The sequence below is a fragment of the Condylura cristata genome, unplaced genomic scaffold, assembly GCF_000260355.1.
Source record: "Condylura cristata isolate star-nosed mole 26May11 unplaced genomic scaffold, ConCri1.0 scaffold00030, whole genome shotgun sequence".
NCBI classification, from domain to species: domain Eukaryota; kingdom Metazoa; phylum Chordata; class Mammalia; order Eulipotyphla; family Talpidae; genus Condylura; species Condylura cristata.
This window is the reverse complement of record NW_004567131.1, coordinates 18,048,623-18,075,088: the sequence shown is the minus strand read 5'-3', so window position 1 is coordinate 18,075,088 and position 26,466 is coordinate 18,048,623. Positions and strand designations below refer to the sequence as shown.

General features: G+C 38.2%; 2 protein-coding genes across 4 annotated transcripts in view; one reads left to right on the top strand and one right to left on the bottom strand.

Moving 5' to 3' along the window:
- The window catches only part of FRMD4A (FERM domain containing 4A), a 402,633-nt gene extending 399,106 nt beyond the window's left edge, over positions 1 to 3,527 (top strand). For both annotated transcript variants that reach the window (XM_012731291.1, XM_012731292.1), the window contains exon 23: positions 460 to 3,527. In XM_012731291.1, coding sequence (XP_012586745.1) covers positions 460 to 562 — 103 coding nt within the window. In that variant the 3' untranslated portion in view covers positions 563 to 3,527. The remainder of the gene's footprint in view (positions 1 to 459) is intronic.
- Positions 3,528 to 14,395: 10,868 nt separating this feature from the next.
- The window catches only part of PRPF18 (pre-mRNA processing factor 18), a 46,776-nt gene continuing 34,705 nt past the window's right edge, over positions 14,396 to 26,466 (bottom strand). The window contains exons 8-11 of one of the 2 annotated variants that reach the window (XM_012731404.1): positions 26,060 to 26,200; positions 25,862 to 25,933; positions 23,445 to 23,600; positions 14,396 to 15,002 (exon numbers count right to left, since the gene is read on the bottom strand). In XM_012731404.1, the coding sequence (XP_012586858.1) occupies positions 14,922 to 15,002; positions 23,445 to 23,600; positions 25,862 to 25,933; positions 26,060 to 26,200 (450 nt within the window). In that variant the 3' untranslated portion in view covers positions 14,396 to 14,921. The remainder of the gene's footprint in view (positions 15,003 to 23,444; positions 23,601 to 25,861; positions 25,934 to 26,059; positions 26,201 to 26,466) is intronic. The other variant, XM_004691255.2, reaches the window with a different exon arrangement.

Genomic DNA, 26,466 nt, shown 5'->3' with positions numbered 1-26,466 from the left:
ATGGAAGAAAAAATTATTCTGGGGAAAAAAAGGGGACCCAGCCTGAGAGCATCTCAATGATGGCAGCACAAGAGAATAAGAATTACATGGTGAACTCAAAAAGTGCCCGATGTTCAACCACATCCCAGATCAGTGGTAGCCACCTTTCCACAGTGAGGTCCGGACAAGATTTTTGAGAGTTCCCAAGAGATACAATTATTCAGCCAAGCTTGAGAACCACTGCATAAGCATTACCTTCATTCTCCTCCTTCATAGACATTCAATGTTACATTCCCTTTAGGTGGAGTTTTTTCCATCTCCAAGAGGCTTCGATATGCTCAGTACCATCAGTTAATAGTTCCTTAACAACAGAAAGACTAGTGATCAATATCAACTGTATATAAAACTTGTTACTCAGAATGCAAGCTAAAAAACAGTCGTTCTCCACTGTCTTATCTCCCTTTTTTGGATTTCCTGCAGGAGCTACAGTGATAGCTGTTTCCTGGATTCCTCCCTCTATCCAGAACTAGCTGATGTCCAGTGGTACGGGCAGGAAAAAGCCAAGCCCGGGACCCTTGTGTGAGCCTGCTGGCCTCAATCTGACCGCCTCAACGCCATTCTGAGATCACCTCACTGCCTCTCATTTGCCTTACCCAGACGTACTGTCTCCCTGCACCAGCTTCAGCCCTCAGCACTTTTTTTCTCCCGTCTCCGCATACCCTTACCCTCAAAAACCTGACTGAGGAGACATTCTGGAAGGTTCCGGTCCCACTGTGTGTCCCTGGGCTCTCTTGCTCACAGAGAGCCAGGCAACAATCCTCAAAGGCACCTTGGTGGCTTCCCCTGCCATGACAGCCCCAGCCAGAAGCCATCAAGAAAGCCGGCAGGCATCAAATTCCTGTGGACAAGTGGCACTGACAGAACAGGAAGGGGGACTTAAATACAGGGTGATCCAGAAGGACTATTCATCTGTGGCCAGCCTGCCACCTTAGGCCAGCCAAGCACTTAGTGAAGAGGATGCCTCTCTGGGATATTCAGTTTACAGCTGAAAATATTTCCTAAGGGAGTGGCTGTTGGGGTAGGGGCAGAATGAAAAAGGAAGCTTAACACATCAGAGGATCACAATCAGTTCTATGCTGCCAAAGATTTAAAAAAAAAAAAAAAAAAAAAAAAAAGAGGGGCCAAGAGGAAAGACATTCTGCAATTTCTTTTAAATTCTAAACCGCTACTAAATATACCACAAGTGAAAGTCAACCATTTGTAAATTGTTTCCCCTCTTTACCCAGCTCCCTCATCATTCCACCTCTCTCTCAGTCAAGAGCCTGAAAAACTAATCTAATGTGATGGTTAAGAGGGGAGAGTAATGGCTGGCACTGCTTGACTCAGCTCTCCGGAGTCTGGATGTGAAGGAGAATGGACCTGTGGGAGCAGCAGTGTACTGTCAGCGCCGGTCTGTACAGGGGCTTTAGCCCACACCCAAGACACAAAGCTGCTTTCCTTTTGGGATTGTAGGAAATTAAGGTGATGATTGCCAAAAGTGGTTCGCATTAAAACCAGTAAAAGTGTATCCTATTTTTTTGCACAAGGTGTTTCATTTTATTTTTTATGGGAAACGAAGGGAAAAAGCACATCGCAATCCATTCAAGTGTTTAACTGTTGTGGCTCATTTTATGTTTGTTAGCACTTGTGTGACCAAGCTCAGATCCGACTTCTCTCGGCACCCGGTTACCAATGTGTCACTTATTCAAAGAACCCAACTATGCCCTTAGGTAAAAAATTTTACTCACATGTCTACTAGCTAGCAGGCAGAGCAGGGTTGAAAAAAAAAATCAGCTCCCAGAGGGCCCATATGCCTATATCAGCAGCTTCCTTGATGCACCAGATTTGTCTGCAGATACCAAAAGAGGAAGAAGAGAAAAAGTGGATGGGAGCTGAACGTTTACATGTGTTTTGAGCTATGCTTAACACACAAAAGGAAAGCCATCAATCTTCAAAGGCCTCAAAAATACTTTTATAATAAGTGCAACTCTTCGTTGGGTTATTCGAAATGGCACAAACACAGAGGTGGTATGCTGTGCTTATTGGCGCAAGTGGGGGTTGGGGGGATATTTTCTCACTTGTAATGACTTCCTATTGGAAAGGCATTTGACAGCCAGGGACAGGAGCCGGGGTGGGGGTAGTTTTGTGGGAAAGCAGAACTGAAGTTAGCTTTAGCATAAAAGAAAAATCGTTTTTTTATGTATGTGTAATCCAAGAATAACAATAGACTCTACTAGACCAGGAGGGGATAAGTGGAATTAAAATTAATCACTGTGCTCCTTCTGCTGTAGCTAAAAAAAAGCACCATGGGTGTCAAGATGAGGGCCCTCACCACACTGGGACCTGGCTGAGTAATTAGGGCCTGGTTTCCCAGCTTTGTGCATGGGGGTTGGTGATGCCAGGTTGCAGAGGTTTTAGCATTCACAGTACACTTTAGGGTTAAATCCTACTGGGTAAAGCAAACAGTTTCAAATGTTATTGAATAAGTATAGGGGTTACTGGGGTTTGGGGTTGTTGCTTTTATTTTGGTGGTCAGAGCTACAAAGAGCAGTTTTTCACCCCCACTGGGAAACATTATACATTAGGCCATTTTTCTTTCTCCCAAAAGAAGGTACATAGATAGTCAAACTATACTGTGTGCAATAGGAAAAGTTAAAAGGGAAACAGCTGGGTGACCAGGTTATATTGCTACAGGCAATACAACATGTACAGCAGCTTGAAATAAAGTCTGAAGCCAATCAGCTCAAACTTCTAGCCCAGAATGAAAGTGAAATGCTTTCTGAACACTTGGGTTTAGAATTCAAGACAGAGGAATGTAGTAGGAGGGGGAATGGCAATTCAGACAAACATCGTAATAGTCTGATAGTAAAGACAGATTAAGTAAGACAGGTTTTACTGTTTAGCTTGTTAGTCCTCTGAGACTAACATGATTTATGATCAGTACAGCGAAAAATGACATTGTATACAAGCACTTGCAAACTCTATATAACCCTAATTTAAAACAAAATAAGATGAAACATGGAGCCTCTGGTCTGACATAAAGACCCTATTGTATTCTTTGGATATGTAAGAATTTGCCTGTCCAGCCAGAGACTGGTGAAAGTTCATCAGACTTTTGTTGTAAGACAGGAGGATGTTTTTTTGTTTTTTGTTTTTTGTTATATGCAGGTGAGTGTTGAAACTGTTAAAATACCAATTTGTTTTCATTCAGATTAGTTTAGTTCTAAATATAGCAAATCCCATTCAGGTGCTATCAGATGACCAGTTACTGCTTAGTTAACTAGGTGTAAAGTTTTACATATACATTAATGTCAATAGTTTATTACAAGTTGTGTAAAATGGACTCTAGTTTAATATGTGGGGGTGGGGGGTGGGGGGGAAGATTAGGTTGCTCCTGAAACTGACTGTAGAGCATGTAAAATGATTTTACTGGATTTTGTTCAACTGTAATCAATGAAAAAGATGTATGTTGTAGACAAAGTTGCAGAATTTAAAAAATCTGCTTTTAATTTATTCTTTTTGTATTAAGAATTTGTATAGTACCTTTACATTTTGCAAAACAGTGTTGTCAACACTTATTAAAGCATTTTCAAAATGAAAAGCTCTCAGTTGCCTTTTGAAGATTTTGTTTCTCAGTGATAAATGCTTACACATGCTCCAGAAATCTGTGATTCATGTGTCCTTGTTGGGTTCATTTTTAAAAATCAGTCTATAGATAATATTCTTACTGACTAGCTAAATGATATAAACTAACTTGTTTTGTTTGGTAAAGGCCAATTTCCTCTTGTTCTAATTTTCTTTTGTTAATTACACAACAATCTCCATTATTATGTATCCCTCCTGCTACAAAAAAGGATCTGAAATGCCATTTCAGTATTTGTATCACAGCTCACTATAGTTAACCATGTGCAGTATGTACCAAGCCTGGTTACTGTGCCCGCCAAAAAGGTGGGCAAAAGAGAATCTGGTTTGTGGGTCATCATTAGTCTCCCTGCAGTCCCTAGTTGTGTGTAGGATACAAAAGGCCAACTTGGGAGACAGGCAAGATGTTCCTGCTTTTACTGCCACTGCTGGTCACCCTCTGTGCACACCTCCTTTTAACCTCCACATCAACAACTAATGGGTCTGTCGGTACAAAAACCGAACAGACTTAAGGATAAAATGGCAACTATCTGACACGTTAGCAGAGACATTGCTGCACCAGTTTCTGGCCCCCTCAACCCACCATGCTCTATTTACCATCAGAAAAGGAAGTCTAGCAGCCAAGAACATCTCTGGATGGGAAACCCTTGTGGAACCATTTGCCTCTAGAGCCAACTAATCCTTGCCAAAAATTAAAACAACTCATTGAGAACATGAAGATGTCTGACAGTGAGCCCACTAGACAGCATTTTATACTTCCCTGAACCTTCCCTGGGAAAGCAACCAAGTCTCTGTATCTCAAGGTAATGTACAGTAATTTCAAATAGAAATATAGATCTGTTAAGTCTTTCATATGTAAATATGTCACAACTCAGGGAATAACCTGCATCTCCCCTCTATCACATGAAAGTGACTGGCACACTGGAAGATGAGACATCAGTTTCTTCCTTCCTACCTTCCACCCATCCACACACGCCTTCTGAAATATCAACAAGGCAATTCCATTGGATTACTAGATAATACTGTCACCAATTCCAAGTAGAAGCCATCAGAAATAGCCAGTCTTTCCTTTCTTCCAAAATACCAGTCCACTAAAGCAAAAGCACAGAAAAATAGTTCTCTCTAAAAGCAGGCAAGTCAGAGGAGGGCTAGCTAGTAAGGAGGGGCCAGAACTGAAGACCTTAAGTAGCCAGGTTCTGTGCTGAGCCAAGATCAGACAAACAGGTACACGGAAAGGAAAATGCAGTTGCTTGAATTAAACAAGAGAATAAAATAGCCCCCCAGGATGATAAATCAACTTCTCATTGCTATCATTTAAGGGGCTAACTACTCAAAAAGATGGTAGAGGAAGGTAAAAGAACCTAGAGGTATAGCTCCCTGCCTTGCACAAAGCCATGACCCTTGCAGTCAGTATCTATCTAAGCAAGAGGACAAGGGTCTAGATTACAATCAATAGCATAAACAGTGACCACATTAAGTGATGGGACCCAGGTGTTTGTAAACGCACCAAAACTTTTTTTGAATCAAAAACCCATTTTTCTCTTCATAAATTAAGTTCCTGTGAACTAGCAGATTTCTTTTCCATTTATTTCATTTATACATTTACTATCAAACCCATACCAGTCATGCTTTCATTCCCCCACTTTTATCAAAACCACCACTCATCAAGGTCAAGTATAACCCCACAATGCCAAATCCAATAGTTCTGTTCTCACACTCTGTGACTTACCAGCAACACTGGACAGTTGAAACACCTTCTCCAATTGGAGTCCAGGGTACTACATTCCTAGTTCTCCTCCTTTATACTTAGGGCTCTACTTTCCAATCTTGCTGGTTTTTCTTCATATATCTTGATGACTTTATAGCACTGGCATGAAGGAGGGCTCGGTTCTTGGACTCTTCATTATCCACATTCTTCGATCATCTCAGGTTTTAAATATCACCTGTCTGCCAGTGACACCTACATTTATCTCTGAACACCCGTGAAACTTGTGCCACCTACTCAACATAGCAACATGGAGGTCCCACATGCCCAGAGCAGAGTCCTGACTTTCCCCTCTACACCTGATGCATTAACGGCCTTCATTAGCTCAGCTCTAGACAAAGACAACCTTCCAGGGCTCAGGCAAAAAATCTTTAAGTCATCCGTGATTTATTTCTCCCATGCCTCACATCTGTAGCAAACAAAATGGATATAAAAATAACTGCCCTTTGTAGATTTATACTGCAGGTGGAGGAGGGAAGAGAATGAAAGGTAAAAAATTGAAGGTGACCAATAATCAGGGAGGGTGGGAAATTTAGAATATGACAGGAGGACCAGCACCTTTTCCTCAAGTCAGGTACAAATGCTCCAAGTATACAGGTAGAAAGCAACCTTAAGTTTGTCTCATGCCTAACCTGGTGTGAGAAAAGGCAGGTGACGCCACCCTCCAAGTGAGCAGTGGCAGGGCAGTGCCAGGAGAGAACAAAGCCAAGGATTCGAAAAGCTGCTAGAGTAAAGGAAGATGAGTGCTGTTCCAGGCACTACCTAGGGCCCCACTGGCTCAGGGCTGGAGGCTGCATTCCTCCAGTTGAGCTTACAGCTAGGGTTTGGGAGGAGACTGGTGGAATCATCTAGGCTTGGGATTTGTAGTGTGGGATGGCAGCAGATGGAGGTAAGAGAGAAGGTCCAGGTGACAGTGTGACTGAAATGATAGAGGTCTAAAATGACTAGAGGAAAGCAAAGCCAAAAAGATTTCTCAAAGTGAAGAGGAAGGAATACAAAGACTAAATAAACTGAGGAACAACAGGGTGAGGAGGAGTGAGGCAGTAAGGCTTGACCTTTTATTATCAGACAGGAGTAAAGTGCTAATTTTCCCACAACTTAAGTTATCCCCATGGGGGGGTGAATTATATAATCTAATCATAATATGGAGCCAACCATGTGTTATACTGATGCCTGCCAGTGGCAAATCAATCTGAGCCTGAGGGTGCTAGGAAGAGAACCTGGGTCTCATTCTGCTCTCCTTAGAAGCTGTGAATATAGCTGCCTATTGTGTCAGGAAACAGAGACCTCACCAACAGTGATTGGTACACACGACTGATAACCATACAGATATAAAGGAGACACTGAGATGTCACAGAGATAAATAGGCAGGAACTAACACTCTCAGGGTAGGGAAGCAAAGACAAGAGGTTATTAAAATAAAGAAGCTTAAAAGGAAGCATCCATGGCGCTGGGAGTCAAGCTTGAGGACTGGATGCTGTCTAGCTGCTACCGGGTTCTCAGGAACTTGGCAGGAACCTGCAGACCTAGAATTCAAACCTCTGGAGGGGAGTGGCAATCTTTGAGTGACAAGATGATACTGGTTCTGTAAGTACGGTAAAATGGTGAACTGGAACCAACTACATTAGGAATTAAGTGACAATGCTGGACTGGAGAGCGATGGCTGTGCCATCACTGCTGGAAACAAGAAACAGACAGGAACAGAACCCTCCTTCCCTACTTTGGGTTCCAGTCTCTTCTGTTGCCACCATCATTGGAACCTAAAAAACACCAGTCAGCAAAGGAAAACTGGCTTATATTCATATCACAAAGCAGAAGGTGAAGGTGCATGGGAGCTGAAAAAGAGCAGCTTCACACCCAGCAACTACAGGCCAGAAGTCAGCCCTTCACCTCTCCCAGCTGTGGCTAGTCAACTCACCAGCAGTCCCTAGTGCAAGGATGAACGAGAAGGCTTTACAATGAATAGACACCTCCAAAGTCTACTGCTATAGTAAAAAGGGCAGTCAATTTTCAATTCTTACATTTTAAAAAATAAAGGACAAACACACGGTCCATGCTAGTGTCTCTTATTTAGAAATAACCATGGCAACAACCAGTGAAAGCATATTAAGAAAATTTCCCCCAAATAATGAAATCACAATGGTACTTTCTTAAAAATCTTTCACATCCATAACAAATATTTAAAAGTTTAATCCTCTGAAAGTTGTTTCTTACTCTAACACCAGAGAGAAACAAGAGCTAACTGTTTTTGACCCAATAAATTGGGTGGCTAGAATTTTGATGGGAAGCAGGAGCACTCCTCTTAGCATCTGCCTTTATACCTGCTTGTCCTCAACTTGCCTTTAACATCAGTTTCATTAGTGACTTTTCTGTACTAATAACCACCAATTTCATTCAAATATAAGTTATTCTTGTTTATCTTAGTGAGATGTGGCAAAGTTGGGTCTAATTCCAGCTGAGGTAGATGTGACCTCAGAACACCATGATGCACTTGCCTGAGGCTCCAGGATCTTGAAATTGAGAAATCTGAGAAATGCATATACTTCTTATACAGTGGCTTTACAAAATATATGGGAACACAGTGGGGGAGCTTACCCAACATTTTTTCTCACAGAATGAGGTCTAAAGGAAAGCAGCTGTGGTGGTTAATTTTTTGTGCCAACTTGACTGAGACATGCAGTGCCCAGAAGTCTAGTTAATCACTCTGGGGCTTTTGAGGGGTATAACTGAATGAAACTAATGTCTGACTAGGTGGACTGAGTAAAGCAGACTGCTTTCCCCAACGTGGGTTAGTTTCACTTAAATTTTAACAGGTGATCCCCAGGAAAGGGGGAGTTTCGTTTGCTGCCCCACCTGAGGGAGGGTGGAGCAGAGAGACATCTGAAGAAGCTGCACTTACTTCTTGATCTTGGACTGTTTCTTGGTTGAAACAGATGTGGGTGAGAAACCTGTGGGGAGGTTAACAATGGCAGCTTTTATCTTGGTTTTGCTCCTTCTGTCCCAGACATATTGGGTCCCTCTAGCCTTTTTACTTATGGGTCCCTGACTTCTGACATGTTTTCAAACTTAGTAGCCCTGATTTGGGCCAACGCTGTTTGGGCATTTAACTACAAGGGGATGGGTAACTTTGGGTGTTTGATTTGGAAACTATTCGTTGTCTTTTGTCTTTTGAGAAGCTGAATAACAAAAGGTGGGGTCAGTAAGAAATCATTCTTCCTGTCTGCCTATTGCAGCTACTTCAGTATCCTACCTTCAGACTGGGGCTTACCATCATTAGCTTCTCAAGTGGCTCAAATTTTTGGATTCAAGTAGAATTTACAACACTGGCTTTCCTGTGTCTCCAGCTTGCAGATGGCAGGTCATGATTATTTCTCTGCCTCCATGATCACATGAGCCAATTCTTCATAATAAGTCCTCAGAGTAAGCAGGCATATATCTGCATTGGTTTTATTTCTCTGGAAACTAATAAAACAGTTCAAGCTTTGTACAATGATTCCATGAAACCAACTAAGAACCAACTCTGCTGCAGTTAGCATTAGACTAAGACATTAGGTCGGCTACACAGTAGCCACATATCACTTTTAGGAAAGTACAGGAAAACAGCAAAATGTATTTATCAGTTAAGTCTGTCTCTCTTAGAAAAAGAGCTTTCCTGGAAGTCTCACCCAACAGACATCCCTCTATATTCTATTGGGAGATCGTGTCAAACAGCCAGCCTAACAAGACGTTCTAGGAGAGCAAGTAATTTCAATAGGGCACAGTGCCATTCTGAACAAATTAAGGCACTGTTAGCAAATAAGAGGCAAATGAAAATAGAGAAACAACCAGCAGTGTGCACACTACACATATATGACATGTAAGCTGCATACAAAGGAAGAAATAAAGTAGTGACATCTTAAACTAAGGTTTAACAAAAACATGAAACTCACATGATTTCCTCTTCTCTCAAATCCTCTACACTTTGGCATGCTACTACGATGATATCATTAAGCAAAAGATCTAATTACATTAAGACTGGCACATGATTTGGCTTTTATAAAATCTATGTGCCAAAGATAGTTGACAAAGATTCTGTCAGTATTTGAAGTGGTTATACAATTACTTCACCTTGACATAAAAAGTAGCCTAAGGTATAGACAAGACAGAGTGCAAGAGGTATTTACAATACATATAGAAAGAGTATAGCTGGTATGTATGAAGAATAAAAAATTGGTTAAGAAAAACGCAGGCCATTCTCAGTAGGAAAAAAATGGACAAAAATAAAATCCTGAACAGGAATTTCACAAATGATAGCATCCAAATAACTGTTAGGCATATAAAAAGCTGCTTGATTTGTCATCAGGGAAATGTAAATTAAAGCCACAATGGGATACCATTTAACCCCCATGAGAAGGGCTAAAATGAAAAATGACTAATAATATGTGGCCAGTATGTGGAATAACTAGAACTCTCAAATTCCATTTATGGGAGTATGCACAGAAGATATTGTTTTTAAAAACTCTTTGACAGTATCTTCTATAACTAAGACATACATATGTATGTCCCAGCAATTTCACACCTTCACATATACCTACAGAAATTCATATTCAACAAAAATGTACACACAAACATTAATACAAAAATTGGAAACAACTCAAAGATCTATTAACAGTATTTTGAGATACAACAATGGAACTGAAAGATCACACAGGATATTAGAAACCATAATTTGAGAAATCAAATATAAGCCAAGCTTTCTATTTGATACCGTTGATAAGTAAATTTAAAATTGGCAAAATTATTGTATATAAGGATTAATTACTAACAGGAATGAAGTTTCTTTTTGGGTGATGAAAATGTTCTAAACTTAGATCATGGTAATGGTTAAACAAATACTCTAAAAGCCATTATACACCTTGCACGGATGAACTTTGTAGTATAGTTTATATTAACAGTTTTTTCAAATTTTAAAGATGTTAGAAGGACCATGGCTGTACCTAGAGGGGCATGAAGAGAACTTTGGGGTCCAAATAACATTATCGTTCCTGATTTGGCTGCTAATTAAAAATTTGAATAATCTGGTACTTTTATATCTGTTCTGTAGATATGTTTATACTGAAAGAAAAGCAATTAGCCCTACTTTGCCGGCAAGAAATAACCTTCAAGAGCTCAACAAACCAATTCTCAACAGATACTTGACTCTTTGTATCTCTCCACACCTATTTATTTTATAAAACCTTGTTTCATCTTGCTTTACACAATTGGTATCAGCCTGAGGTAGCCACCTATCCTTGCGGACATTTTTCTTATAGACAGGTTTAGCTGCTGCTCCTAATATTCTTCTCTCCCTCTCTGAAAATTACATCTGAAAACTAAAAATGTTAGTTTAGAAGTATTTAGAATTTGGAGTACTTAAGGTTTTATAATGTGCTACATTTCACACTAACTTTGAGAGCCAAGTGTTCTCTCGTTTCTGTTAAAAAAAATTTCTTCTGAAAAGGATAGAACCTTTTTGCCCTGGGTTCATCTTACATCATTTCCTTTCCTTCTGCTAACAATTCCTTTTAATAAATGGTTTTCAAACGTCTGGTAACAATGCATTCATGGGTTGAAACCCAGTTTAGAATCACAGTAAGTTTTAAACAAAACACAACAGAAATACAAACATGAATGCATCGCACATGGTTTAAGCACTTTTGTTTCAGATATATATGCATGTTTGTTGTCATACTGGGTCTCTGTGCATTTGCTGTTGTTTACTATTAATTACTGTCTTTTGCCCACCAGTTTCAAATGCTATAGTTTTGACTCTCCCACTTCACAAGATTGGCAGAAACTCTAAGCCAGCCTCAGACTACAACAATAATGTTCATAATGTCTCCTAAGCATTAAAGGAAGAGCAGTTTAAGTGCAAAGGCAATTTAGTTTTGGCCAAGTTGTGAACCTGGGAATTCAGAAATGCAAGGAGAACAAACTGTGTGACTGACTTGAGGCTCATGATTGAATTGGAGATCATCAACAATTCAAAAAGAAGCTCAAAACTTCTTAGTTATCTCCAAGCTTGCAGTATTAAGTTTGAAAATTTTAAGAAAAGGCCAGCAATTATTTCAAAGCTGGTGCTTAAGGACAGGGAGGAGAGATTAAACAAAAGGAAGTGGCCTAGTTAAGTAGAGTAACTGTTATCAGCAACATCAGGATTAGTTTAAGCAAGTAGTATAAAGTACCCCAGAGTTTACAATGAAGAAAAACAAGTAATCAATGCTTTCATAATGAACAGTTTGGTAAACATAAAAAATTTTTTAAATGAGGATTCCAGAATCTTGAATGGAATTGGCTCACAGCACAGCCACAGTGCATGCCCCCTAGTTACTCTGCACCATCAGAACTTATTTTTAAATTTCAAAAGATTTTAAGGTTACTGTTAACTATTAAAGTACTGGTGTGTGGTTGTAATTCAGTCAATCTAACTGCAGAATCTGTGATGAAAACCAGTTGCCATAACAGTGTTCCCATAGCGACCCTCTGGGGACTGGAGCTGGCTCCTCACACCAGACAGCTGGAAACGCTTACATAAACGTGGCGTGAGAAAGTACGTTCAGTTCAAGACTCCCAATATGATTCCATACCATAAATGTCTATGGGATAAAGTTATTCTTCCAGGGGCTTTAGAGGAGAATATGGTGGGGGTCTGGGAAGGAAGTACAATCCATCAAGTTATTCTCTTTAGATATTCATACAAAGGAAAGTGTTATTAATGTTCTCCTTTCTTGAAAAGGTCCCCCTTAATTCTTCTATCCTACTATGTTAAAAGTATTATAGGGGGTTACTATATGGCTGAAAAGGAGTCAGTGGTAGGAATCCCCAAATTCAAAACTACCAAAGACTTTGAAATACCTTTTAGTTTTTTCCAATTTGTTCACTTTCACAGTAAGTTACCACTTTCTTTCAAATACAAAGACTGTCATATTTCTAAAGTATTTACTGAGGTTAAATCCCAAGGCAATATAAAGTACTAGAGCAGGACAAGAATCACCAGGGGGAAGAACCGAACATTAAGAAGCTGTACTGCTATCGATCTTACCATCCTCTCTTCTCTCTCCCTTATGTGTCAATTATCTTTGGCCTCAGGTTTATTTTCCCCATAGACTGCAATCATAATCACAACTTCCAGATCACCGCAGGCTCTGTATTACAGTACTGAAAAATACATCTTTGAAGCTGGCAAGAATGCTCCTAGGAAATGCAGTATTTACTTCTGAGGGAAAACATATTTTACCAAAGACACACTTCTTTGAATAGGCGTCTGGGAGGCAGGGAGTAAGAATTAGTTAGTTACTTCAGGATTGCAAGTGATTTAAAAAGATATGCTTTTATTGTTTTACACAGTATATAGTATTTGCTGAACTAAATTTTTCAAGACATGGAGGATGTGAAAGGTCATCTTCCTATACATCCACATGTTACTTGCAATGATCTGAAGAGACTTAATTTCAGGGAAATGGAAAACTTTCCTGAGGAGATACACATCTTTGAACTTACCTCCCTTTTACCAGCCCCAAATGATCAATATTCACTGCACTGTAGAAAATATTACCAGCTTTGATCAATCCATCTATCCACACTGGTCAATTATAGAATGCGTATCACATGATGTAGTTCTTGTTTATGTGGAATATTAATAGCAAAAGGAGACATGAAATTAACTGCTGTGGCCTGATTATATATAATGAAAAGGTAATTTGGTAATCAACAATATTTATAAACAAATTCTTTAAAACAAGACTACTACACACACAAGTCTATATTATTGTCTTGTCTTATGAAAGTCTGTCTCTCATCTGTACTAGTTAACTTCCCTCTAAATTCTAATTAAAAGAAAAGGTTTCCAAAGAGGGAAACCTGATTTAATTCAGGACACAGGTCTCCAACCATCATGCAAATAACAGCAGAAATGATAGGCACAGTCATTAACCACAGGCAGTTAGAACCAGCTTTTAAGCCTTTCTAACAAGGAGCCAGAATAAAGATTGTGAATTTACAACCACATATTCAGCTGATACTAGCTCCGACCACATCCTCTGCCCTCCTGAACTCATAATTACTGAAAGGGCAAGCAGCAAGTCTGGATGCAGCAAATGCTTAATAATGTTTCTACTATTACCAACATCATTAATAACATCATTACCATAAACCCTTCTAACCACAGGTTTCCTAAAAGCTATTTTGTATATATTTTAATAACAATATAGCACAAAACTAGTATTCACTGAGCTCTTATTAATTATATGCCAGCCAGTGTGCCAATAAGCATTTATCTTAAACAATGATGTTATGAGGTAACCACAACCATTACTACCTACCATTTGCAGGTAAGGAAACAGGTGTGGAAAGATCAAATTACTTCCCCATGGTCGGCTAATAGGTAGAGCTGAAAATTGAGGGCAGACTTTGCAGCTGACTTTTTGAGCCCCTCTCTCTTATACAATCATTGATGCTGATCTTGTCACATTACGTCCTATTTACTTACCTTTCCCATTAACTGAGTTCTCTCAACTTCTAAAATGCACAATTATTTGGGTATCATACTATTCAATACTGAGAACAAGTCCTCTCTTTGTGGAAAATCTGAACTAGAACCCATTGTCTTGGGAAGCAACCAGGGCACTCGCAACTTTCTCTCTGCTGATGGGGATGAGCTAGGAATAGTAGCCCATCATGGTATCATGAAGATGAAGCTGGCAGGCAACTCCTATTGAAGAAGGGTCAGAATCATCAAAATGTCTCCATTCTAGGCTGGTTTGATAACCCATTTCCTTACCTTGAACTTTGATGCACTGGGTTTGCTTTGAGTTCTGTATAATAATATAGAATATATATAATAATAATATACTCTCCCTCCTCCCCCCACCAACTTCTCTTTCTTATTAATTCTATCTGTTCCAAGATATGACAGACTATACTAAAACTGACATTTCTTAAAAGATAATGGCAACCTATGAAATGCCAAAAAAAAACAAAACTTTACAGTAATAACATTTACGTTCAAATTCTATTGCAAGATAGCAAAAGTTCAGCAAGATTTAAGGACTATAAAGCTTCATTAAGTGGGTCCCATTTTTGGAAATATATAAAAATATTTTCTATAAATACTACATAAAAGACAATGTGTGAAGTCCAAGCTCAAGTGTTCCTTTAAATCGTCTAATCACAGTAACTTTCAGATCTAGAAAAAAAGTAATTTCAAACTCCCATCTGTGACCTATCCACACATTTAAATTATTGGGAAAGGTCTTTAGAATTTAATTTTTGGCTATTTAAAATAAAAGACACAAAAATCAATTTACAGTCAAATATGACACAAGAGCCCACACAGTTCTCGAAACCAAGAGTTGCATTAGGTAGAACTCAGAAACTAGAAATTCCATTTTCTTCTTCCTTCATTTGTTTTGGTAATTCCAGAAGTCTGTACCAAGCTCCCATAAGTTTCTTATTGTTATTTACACATCATACATGGATCTTATAGTGCATTGTATTCCACACATTTTGATGGATCCGTTGGAAAGTGCTTCTGGCAAATGGTCATTAATCTTTTCAATCCCTAAGGAAAAAAAAAAAAAATCGAAGTGGTTATGATTTGGTTGAACTATTTCTAATTGCCTCTGGACTCACTCCAGTTTACCCATGTCCCCCATTAAAACATAACAGTCCCCAGCAACTTCACTCAGATGTACACTTAGAGAAACATTTATACATGTGCACTCAGAAATATGTACAATATGAACCATAACAGTATGGTTAACTATAACAACAACAAAAGTGCTATAAACAACCCACTGGATATCACTGGAGAATATAAGAATAAGCGTTAGTATGCCCCCAAATTTAGTATTTTACATCAATAAAAATGAGTCAACTAGAGCTATATATAACAACCAAGCCTTTCTCCACCAGGTTTCAATAGAGAATTGAGCCCAAATTGTCCAGCTTAAAATAGCCATTGTATCTAAAGATGCAGCACCTTTCCTGTGCATCTAAAAGGGATATATAACACACACACATAACATGTATATGTGTATATATATGTACCATGTAAATATTAATAGATACCACCCTTGGAAGAGCTGCAAAGAGAGTCAACCAAATCTTCTTTTGTGTTCTATGGCACAGATGAAAAACTCTGGCTAAGAACAACTGATAAACATGAGGTCTTATAAACAACTTAGTGTAAAAAACAAATGACCAAAGGCTACAGACAGTAAAATAGCATTTTCACAGAATTCAAAAATAATTTTTTTTAAAGATTTATTTATTCTTACAGAACTGGGGTACAGGCCAGAGATGCGGAAGGTGAGAGGATTCACCAGAGACAGAGCGGGGTGCAGACAGGCAGATCAACGAAGTACACTGCTGAGGGGAGCAGCAGGTGGGTCAGGAGGGGTCTGCCACACCATGTGGATCTCCTCCAGGGCAGGCGGGAATTGAACTCATGTGGAAGTGAGTTTAGCTTCTTAGTGCTGTGCTTTAACCCGCTGCGCCACCAGGGAGGGCCCAATTTTAAAATAATATATTGCTCAAAAATACACACATAATTTAGTAGAGTTACTTTCGAATGGCTCCAAGGAAATGATAAATTCAGGATAATGGTAACTTCTGGGGTAGAGGAAGAAAACAAACTCCACATTCATCAGAATAGTTCTAAAGACGGGGGCCTTTAGATGTTAGTCTTATTATCGTATAACTTACATGCTACATCTATTCTTTTGCATGTGCCAAATACGACTGGATAAAACATTTTAATATAACATTAAAAACTGAACACAGGCCCTCCCTGGTGGCAAGCGGGTTAAAGCACAACACTGAGAAGCTAAAGCCACTTCCACATGAGTTCGATTCCCGTCTGCCCAAGAGGTGACCACATGGCGCAGCAGACCTCTCCTGACCCGCCCACTGCTCCCCTCAGCAGTGTACTTCGTCCATCTGCCTGTTCTGCTCCCCACTCTGTCTCTGGTGAAGCCTCTCACCGCTCCTGAGCCTCTGGCCTGTACCCCAGTTCTGTATGTACAAATAAATAAATCTTTTAAAAAAAAACCAAAAACTGAACACAACCTTCTAAACATGACCCAGTAAACTCTAAGAATTCCCTGAAAGGAATGGATTCTGTATTACCTTTTGTTCTATACCTTTGGCATCTGTTAATAAGCATTTGATTCTTTTTTTTTTTAAAGATTTATTTATTTATTCATACAGAACTGGGGTACAGGCCAGAGATGCGGAAGGTGAGAGGATTCACCAGAGACAGAGCGGGGTGCAGACAGGCAGATCAACGAAGTACACTGCTGAGGGGAGCAGCAGGTGGGTCAGGAGGGGTCTTGCCTCGCCATGTGGATCTCCTCCGGGGCAGGCGGGGATCGAACTCATGAGGAAGTGGCTTTAGTTTCTCAGTGCAGTGCTTTAACCCGCTGCGCCACCAGGGAGGGCCTGATTCTTTTTTTATGCAACTACAATACACACTGCTAATTCCCACTGCCCTCACAGATTACAAGTGCTTTCTCCCTCTTCTGTAATTTGGCCAGTTCTTATCTAGCCTATAACATTAGTTATTTTTTTGAATCAGTTAAAATTAATTAGGTTGTCTTAATAAAATACTAGGTTAGCATTTAGTTTAGTTATTCCTATTAGATTTCTCATATACCACTAAGTAAATATGCCTCTAAGTCGGTATCAAAATTCACAAACAGGCCAGAAATAACAGCAGAACCCTGTAGCATGATACCATTTGGGGGACAGTTTTGCAAACAGCAATAAGTTCTATAAACTGTTTTATCTTCTATAAATTAGGTTCATAAAAATTAAAACCTTCCATGTCCTTTTGCAATAATAGGAACAGGTCAAAGGTTTTACTATGTTCATACCTAGAACAATTACTAGAGATTGAATAGAAAAATGTAAATAGCACTTTGCCTGATATTTAAGTAGTATTCCCTCAAAATTAATACTCCATCTCAAAATGATACTATGAAATATCACTGGCTCGTTAAAAAACAATGAGCTTCATGACCTAAGTGAGAGAGTACATGGATATAATTACACAACCCATTAACAAAAGAGTACATCTTCAAGTCTGAGGGAAAGTAAAAAACAACCTCAAAATGTATACTAATAGAGTAAGTATCTAAAACTTCAAGCAATTAGAATGCTTACTCTAATAACCAAAGCAGTCAAACAACTCTAAGAATCTACTAAAGTAGATTCTGTGGCTCAAAAAAAAAAAAAAATCCTAGTATTCTGTCTGAAGTTTTAGCTGCCAAAAGGTTTTGAAACAACAGACCAAGTCTTAGTTATCATGAACATTACATTTTTGCAATAAGCACTGATAGTAGAGGACAGAGATTTTTTTAAAGGGTATTCTCAGGAGATCCTAAGATTACTCTCCAAATAAAAATGAATCTTTTTCAAGCAGATATGAAACTTTAGGATTTCCATTTTAAACTGCTCTTAGACACCTAAACCAGTGAGAATGAGTTGCTTATTAAAAAAATTGTTTTAAAAACTAGTGGTATTTTTACATACAATTTTTATTTCTGTGAAAAGCAATACATTTATTTAGTAAGTTTTAACAAGTGCTTACTGAGGATTTTACAAAGGCATGGGCAGGGCTTGAGACCTTCAACAGATATACAGTACCCCAGAGCTAACTATACAGGGACACCACAGCCAGCCAAGTTATGAAAGGATGAGGGAAAAGAATTGTCACTGAAATGCAGTGGGCCACTTAAGAGAAGCACTGGCAGTGAGTTTAAACAAAAAAAAGTACAGTCAACCACATGGTATCACAGGAAAGACGCCAGGGAAATATGATCCGTTTCCCCCACAGGTAACAAATGCTTATAGTTTTCTCACTGTCCCAATCAGAAACCAAAGGATAAGGGGCCTTTGTCAATGATGTCCACAAGAAATTGACTGTTACCCTGTCAACCTGTCGTATGAGTCAGTATCTGGGATACAGAGCAAGAAGTGGAATGGTAGAAACTGGTCATGGAGAGGCAAACAGCCATTTGATGTCAAGGTCACCTTTTCTTCTCATTTCTCTTTCTTCTCTTTTATAAAGACAAGAATGCTCAAAATGTAAGCCTTTTCAAGAGGTATCTTGAAATGTCTGACGTTCAAAATTTCTAAATAATCAAAACCTTCTACAGCCTGCATAAAAGCTTTACAAATCTGGATCAAAGGTTACACCTTCACTAAGCTAAAATGAACAAAGTCCTCACAGTTACTACCACCAATTTAAATCTAATCCTGGATTTGAGGTTAGTTAGTAAGCTAATCAACTTGTCTTTGATCTACATGGTAAGAAAACTCCTCCTGTGGTATGTTTAATTGTTGTGAGAAAAAGCATTTCAGTTTCGATAGTATAAATTTGAGAGGTATGCATAATGGCAGAAGATAAAATTGTATTAAACAGCCCCATGAATTGTTATCTGCTATAGTTCATAAATCAGGTATTTCTCACCAGATATTGACAGTATAAATAAAAAATATTTCCTACATGCCAAAATTCCATTTGAATGAAATCAAATAAGCAAAAATCAACCAAAATTAAGCAATAATGACACAGGTTAAAGTAGTGATTACTTTGACCAAGAGAAGTAAAATTTAGGCTGGAAAAAGGCACATAGGCACCATCTGGAGTGCTGCTACAGGCAGTTGATTTCCAAAACTGGTTTTATGTCTTGATATATATCAACAATCTCTGAGGTATATTATCAAGATCAGTACACTTCACATGCTAAACTGTTCAGGCAAAATTTAAAAAGAAATAATAACGGTTATTTCATTTAGCCACTATTAAATGACCTTTACAATTACCTTTTCAACAATTATATTAACCTAAAAAAAAGGTTTGGGTTTATACATTTACCAGGTGTTAGCAAACCATAGCCTACAGGCTACCTGCCTCTTTTATAAATGGATTGTCATTGGAATGCAACCACCAGCTGCCTTCACACTAGATGTGCAGGACAGACTGGTTTACAAGAGAGATCTAAAAATTGCAGAATCAAAATTATTTACTATTTGACCCCTGAAGAAAACATGTGCCAACCTCTGACTTAAACTTCAAATAATATATTCAAGCTGTTCTTTTGGAAAATTCAACTCAACCTCACCAAAAACAAAAGAGACAGGGAGATTCATATGACAACTTATAATCAAGAATTTCACAAAAGTTGGCCATTCTTTGGTCTTACACTGCACCATGAGCTTACTTTAAGACAGGTACACAAACTGACACTTTTTTTGACCTTAAACATTCTTAATTTTTTAATTTGATACCAATATTTAAATTTTTAATCACTTTAAAAATATTTTGGTATAAAAAAAAGAAAATCAAGCAACCCTGAGACCCTATTCCTACAAGGTAATGATGAGCGAAAATAATTCCAACAACACCAAGACTAAGCATTAGTTGACACTTCACAATCATCTACTTTTCTCAGAGGAGAATTGAGAGAAAGAGGAAATATACCACTTCTCTGTCTATATGGAAAGTAGGAAACCAAGTAACAGAAAATCAGGTGTTTAAGTCAGCTCACTTGTTATATAACTTGGTCATGGACACTTCTGCAACTATAGGTTAAAGTAGTAGTGGCTTAGACAAAATGACAGAAGTATCTATCACAGACTTAAAAGCCAGAGGATAAGTAAGGGCAATAGTTAATTCTATTTACAAGCATAAGTCACAGGAACCTGTCCCATCTTTAAAAGCAGTTGTACTTCTAGACAAAGCAATACTTTTGCTCTTTAAAGCTTCTCCATGCCACTTTTGCAATGTCTTCTGAGTCTGTATTTCCAAATAAAAAATTAACAAAAACATCTTTTGCTTATATTAATTAAAAACCTTCTTCCTAGATATTCCTTAGTTGGTTCTTAAATACATAAAACAAGTTTAATCCCTCTTTGACTAGAAAGTTCTTCCATTACTGATAGTACTGCTTCCCAGATCACCATCAGTTTCCTTCTCAGGAATGAGGAAAATACAGTACGATTATTTAGCTCTCTTGTCTTGTCTCTACAGACTATTCCTTCAGGCAAGAAATACTGATTGAGCATCCACCATGAGTGAGGTCTGTTGGAGACTCTGGGGATACAATGGATTATGTTCTTTCCCTGTGGGACCAAACTAAGCTATTATGTCTAAGTAGCCATGTCATACTTACTAATTTTACTGCTCTTATAATCCATTAAACTCCCTCACTTTTTCCTCATATACCGTGCTCACATTATGTACTAAATCAACTGGTTTATTACATTTAAATTTCTTTAGGGTCATCCTTGCTAAAAATGTTTTCAGAATCTGCCTTTTTTTTCAAGTCTGTTAAGAACTTATGGGATTCCAATTTCTACCTCAACACACAGGTTATACCTTTTATTTTCGTTGATTATAGAATGGTTAAAAATACTGTAAAAACCCAAAATACACAAAAACACTGATTCAAAAAGACACCTGTGCCCCCATCTTTACTGCTGCTTTATTTACAATAGGAAAGACCTGGAATCAACCCAAATGCCCAAAAGTTGATGACTGGATTTAAAATTTGTGGTACAGGGCCCTCCCTGGTGGCGCAGTAGGTTAAAGCACAGCGCTAAGAAGCTAAAGCCACTTCAGCATAAGTTCAATTCCAGCCCCAGAGGTGATCCACATGGTGCAACAGACCTCTCCTGACCCATCCACAGCTCCCCTAGCGGTGTACTTGATTCATCAATCTGCCTGTTCTGCTCCCCACTCTGTCTCTGGTGAATCCTCTCACAACCCTGCACCTCTTACCTGTACCCCCGTTCTGTATGCATAAATAAATCTTTCAAAAAAAAAAAAAGATGTGGTACCTATATACAATGGAATATTACTTAGCAATCAAAAAAGATAAACTCATGCCTTTTGCAGCAACATGGATGGAGCTGGAAGGGATCATGCTTAGTGAAGTAAGCCAGAAAGAAAGGAAAACTACCAGATGGTTTCACTCATAGCAGGAGTATAAAGGCCCAGGAGAGAAAATTAATAATAATAATAATAAACTATATACCGGAGACATTTTACAGGGGTGGAGTGGGTAATGTGATCAAAAATGAGGGGCAGGCAGAAAGAGAAAGAAAAATACCGGATGGTTTCACTCATAGCAGGAGTATAATGGACCAGGCAAGAAAATAACAAAAATAATGAACAACCATATACCAGAGACATTCTGTGGGGGCGGAGTGGGGAATGGGATCAAAAACGGGGGCGGGGGGGAATGCACGGGACTATGGTGGTGGCACAGGGGTGATTTGGTGATGGGAAACCCCCGGGGATTACAATCGAGATGGAAAAAAAAATGTGCAAAATGATGTAAAAATAAACTTTGTAATAAAAAAAAATGAAAAGGAAAAAAAATTTTAAAAAAAATGAGGGGCAGGGGGAATGCACAGGACTATGGTGATGGCACATGGGTGATTTGGTGATGGGAAGTCCACAGGGGTTGTTACAAATGAGATGGAAAAAGGCACAAAATAATGTAATAATAATACTGTAAAAATACAGTCATCCAAGTCAATCGTAATGTCAAACAGAACAGCACAGAGGTTATCACTAAGAAGCCTATGGCGTATCACTAGCACCCACCCAAATAGATACAGAACCACTGTTCAGTGGTCTGTGGCTTTCCTCACTCAGTAAGCTATGAATCACCAGTAATATTATGTTTACATCTGTTCAGGAAAATATTATAAGAATAATTATCCTTCCAAATATTCAGATACAGTATATTCACCAACTTCCCCTCGATTTAGGGGGTGAGGGAGAAGAAAAGATGGAAGAGTAAAAGGGTCTTTTTAAATTGGAAGGGAACAATAAAAAAAAAAGTAGGAGGGCTAGGTCACTGTGTAGCTTCCAAAATAAAACAAAAATCTTTTTAAATGCTACATATATTTAAAAAAGAAAATGAGGTTAGCGAGGTAAAAATCATATCATTGTTTGAAAAAGAAATGCTGCCTCTAAGATAATTTGTGTGAGCTTTTATACACACTATAGCTTTGGTCATGATGTAGTTGAACTCAACTAGCAGGTTTAATCATCGGGAACTGTTTTCCATTTTAATGTAAACTTTTTCTAACTAAAAACTTAATGCCTTCAGTACAGTCTCTGGAGGTTATTAAAAACTGGAAATGTCTTTGGGTTTCAAAAGTCTATCTTTGAGGTCTGTAAGTTTTACAGTTCCTATTAGGAAGTCACATTGAAATATTTTAAAATGCTAATATATATGAATAAGGCATAAAGCATGACACAGAAATTAACATTTACCACTTCAAATTGAAATACAAATAAAAAGATAACTTATGAATATGGTAATGATTAGTCTCTGGCACAAAATCTGAAAGTATTTTATGAATTTTACATTTTAAGTAAACTTCCAGAATGTCTTCAAGTTTTGGAATTAACATCTAGCAAAATCATCAGACACAAACTGGGAATTCTGGTAATTTGACAAAAGTTAGGCTAGAATTAATTTTTTTCCCATTAAAAAAAAGTTTAACCCTACAACAGTGTAAACAACTTTATTTGTGGCATATGTGACTTTAAGAAAATAAACTATGAATGTACACTTATGTAGAAAATTAAGTTCCTTAAAAATTATTATTAACAACTTCTTTAACTATCTGTACCTTTTTAGTCTAGCAGACGTTAAATATACCTTGAAGGTATATGAATAAATTGAATAAAAATTCAATTTATCAAGGTTCACTAAACCCTCAAAGTAAACTGATTTTATTTCAATGCTAAGGTAATTAAAGCACAGCATTTCACATCGTCTTACATCATATATGAAACTTAAAAAAGATCTTCAATTCTATTCAGTGAAGGTACCTTAAATATCATTCCTTCTCAACAGTGAACTTGCATCTATCAAGTTTCACCCTAATTCTATAATTCTCCTGCTTTCAAAATTTAGTTTGGGATGTGAAGAATGTTAACCTCCAGCGTAAATTCTTTTCCCTCCAAACTGCTTACCTGTATGTATTTCCGCTGTGTCTCATCATTCAAAACATGTGCAACATGCTTGGAAAAAATCTTTTCCCTACCAGTTCTGGCATGGATACCAACCATAGTGACACCAATCGGCCAAGGAGCATTTCCAATGGCCATCTGAAGATAAGCATCATTAGCCTGAAAACAAAGTTGAAGAAGAAATCAGACAAGCAAAACTACTGTATTGGTCTAAATTCTTATTTCAAGTATTTCACAGACCTTCATGTAGTTTTCACACACCTCTTGGGCGTGTTGAAAATATTACCATTCCAGTTATTCAAATGTAAGAAACTAAAACACTGGGTGACTGTCCTGCCCAAGAACACAAATGTTCATGGAAAAACAGAAACCAAAGCTAACCTTGTGAATATAAAGACAAACGGTCCTTTGCAGCCTTTGTGTATGAAATTAATACATTTTAGATATGGAATTACCAGGTAGGTAATTTGATACATTGACAGAAACTCAAGTTTAGGTTACTCATAGTCCTACTTTTCTCCATAGGTGGTCGGAGGACAAAGGCTAACTCGTTTTTCATAACCCAACCTGAAACTATACACACTTCCTGCACAGCAGTGTAGATCTCTGAAAGCAGTGGGGGTTCTGTGTGCTGGGCCTATCACATATGGTCCAGAGCAGATGTATAAACAGGGATTAAATACTGACCTTAGAGTCAAATAACTAAAGGATGAGATTGGTTCATTTTGCCCCTACATCTCCCAACCTCCCACCTGCAAGAACCTTAAAAGCTATAAAACACATTGACTAAAAATCAATGAAGACAAATCACTCCTTTTCTAAACCCAGGCTGCCTATTTGTGAGGAAAGAAGAAAAATCAGAAAGCCAAGTAAATACTGAAAAAGAACTAGAGACATTTCAGAAATGCTTGTAGAGTCAGATCTGAGAGAGATTTTAATCTCAAAAATTAAACACCTATGTGACTGATATGCAGAGCTGATTAGAAAAAATACTGTTACTACTAACAGGTTAACTGGAAGACCATTTTCTACCCTAAATTCAAAGCTGCTCTACAAACTTGATTTAGGAAGAGCACATCTATACTTTTACCACTGATTCTCATATATTCAAGTTTTAATACTGGTTATGAACTGGTAAAAAATTCCAATATTTAGTTTCTTCAAATTTCCATATAAAATCATCCAAACAGGTAATTAGTTTATTTGTTCTCTCTGCAGTTATACAAAATAAATTTTCACCTGATTCTTACATGTGAGAATAAGATAGGCATCCACTTAAGCAGATAATGATTAGAATTCTTTTTTTTTTTTTACAGGCACAGTGACTTTATCCATTCATTCCAATGAAACTGTCCATAAGAAACATGCAACTAATAAGCACTACTTAAGAATAAACTATGGCCATAAATATATGAAGAAATTTATAACCATAAAAGTTTCCTTTGCGAAAACTGGCTCTCACATAGGAGTAAAATCACTACTTTCTAGCCTCATTAGCATGAAGCTTGATCAAGTAAACAATCCAGTTACCCAGGAATACCAGCAGTTCCCTCCTGCAAGTACAGATACTCAAAACACAAGAGTAAGCAGCATCATGCCCACTTTTCTGTCAGAGTTTCATCCACTCCCTAGAACTGTCAGTGGAACTGCTTTCTTGAATTCTGAACTCCTATTCTCTTGGGAGGTACAGCCTACCTCTTGTTTTCACCCATTAAGCAGCATCACATTTCCACTCTCCAGCTCTGGTATAATAGACTTTTGTTTCTCTGCACCAACTAACAGCCCTCCACCTTCCCCCTTCTAAACTCTATCTCAGGAATCCTTTAAGACACAGGAGCTCTTTCCCTTGCCACATGCTGACAGAATCCATTCAGAAAAAAAGCCACTAGAATAAGGGATATGTCTCCCCTTACAAAAGGTCTGCTATTATTATGATACTGAAATGGAAAAGATGAATTCTGTCAGCCTTACATGGAACAAGAAACAATAAAGGTTAGCTAAATCCCACTGTCTCATTAGCACAATGGTTTGGCTAGGTAAGTTTTTATAGCTGGTCTGGAAAACTAGCCTACATAACAGTATTTCTATGGGAAAATCTGCTCCAACCCCAAGAATGAACTAAAAACTTAAATTTCAACCCCATTCATAAAACAAACATTGCCTATATCCATTGCATGCTTTGAAGAATCCAGAGTTACTTTAAAACTAACTAAATACAGAGCAACCTGACAGTGTATTACTCAATATGCCTAACAATAAAGCTGACCAATATTAAAAAGGTAAAAGCTTTCTTTACTTCTAGTTCACTTCACGTTTATTCTTAAATCTCCTATGTAAAATAATGCCACACAAATGAGCATTATATACATAACCTAGATGTGCTCATAAGTATAATTTTGATGCATATCATGGTAACGTACCTTCACATATTCTCTCTGCAACATGAATTTAATAATATCTGTTATTGATTCTTTAATATCAGCAGGGAGATTCTGGAAAAGGGGAAAAAGAATATGAATTGATTTTGGAAGCTACTGTGTAGTTACAGACGACATTTATTCTATGTATATTCCTTTTTTAAAAGTTAGTGGATGAAAGCATTTTTCAAGAAGCCTCACCCTTTTCCGCAGCTTTCTGAAGAGGGGTCTGAGATAGGACTCAGTCTGCTTCTGAGTAGCACTGTTGAGCTTACCCTGAACACTACGCTTCACATAATCTTCTCTGGCATTCAATTCTTTAGCCCAAACTCCAAGAAGAAACTGTTGAAAGAACAGGTAAATTTAGACTACAATGCCACCCAGTGGTCCAATATTTTTAGAAGTTCATTTACATTAAAAAAAAAAAAGAAAGAAAGAGGCCCTCCATGGTGGCGCAGCGAGTTAAAGTACAGTGCTGAGAAGCTAAAGCCACTTTAGCATGAGTTCGATCCCTGCCCCGGAGGTGACCACATGGCACGGCAGACCTCTCCTGACCCGCCCGCTGCTCCCCTCAGCAGTGTACTTTGTTGATCTGCCTGTTCTGCTCC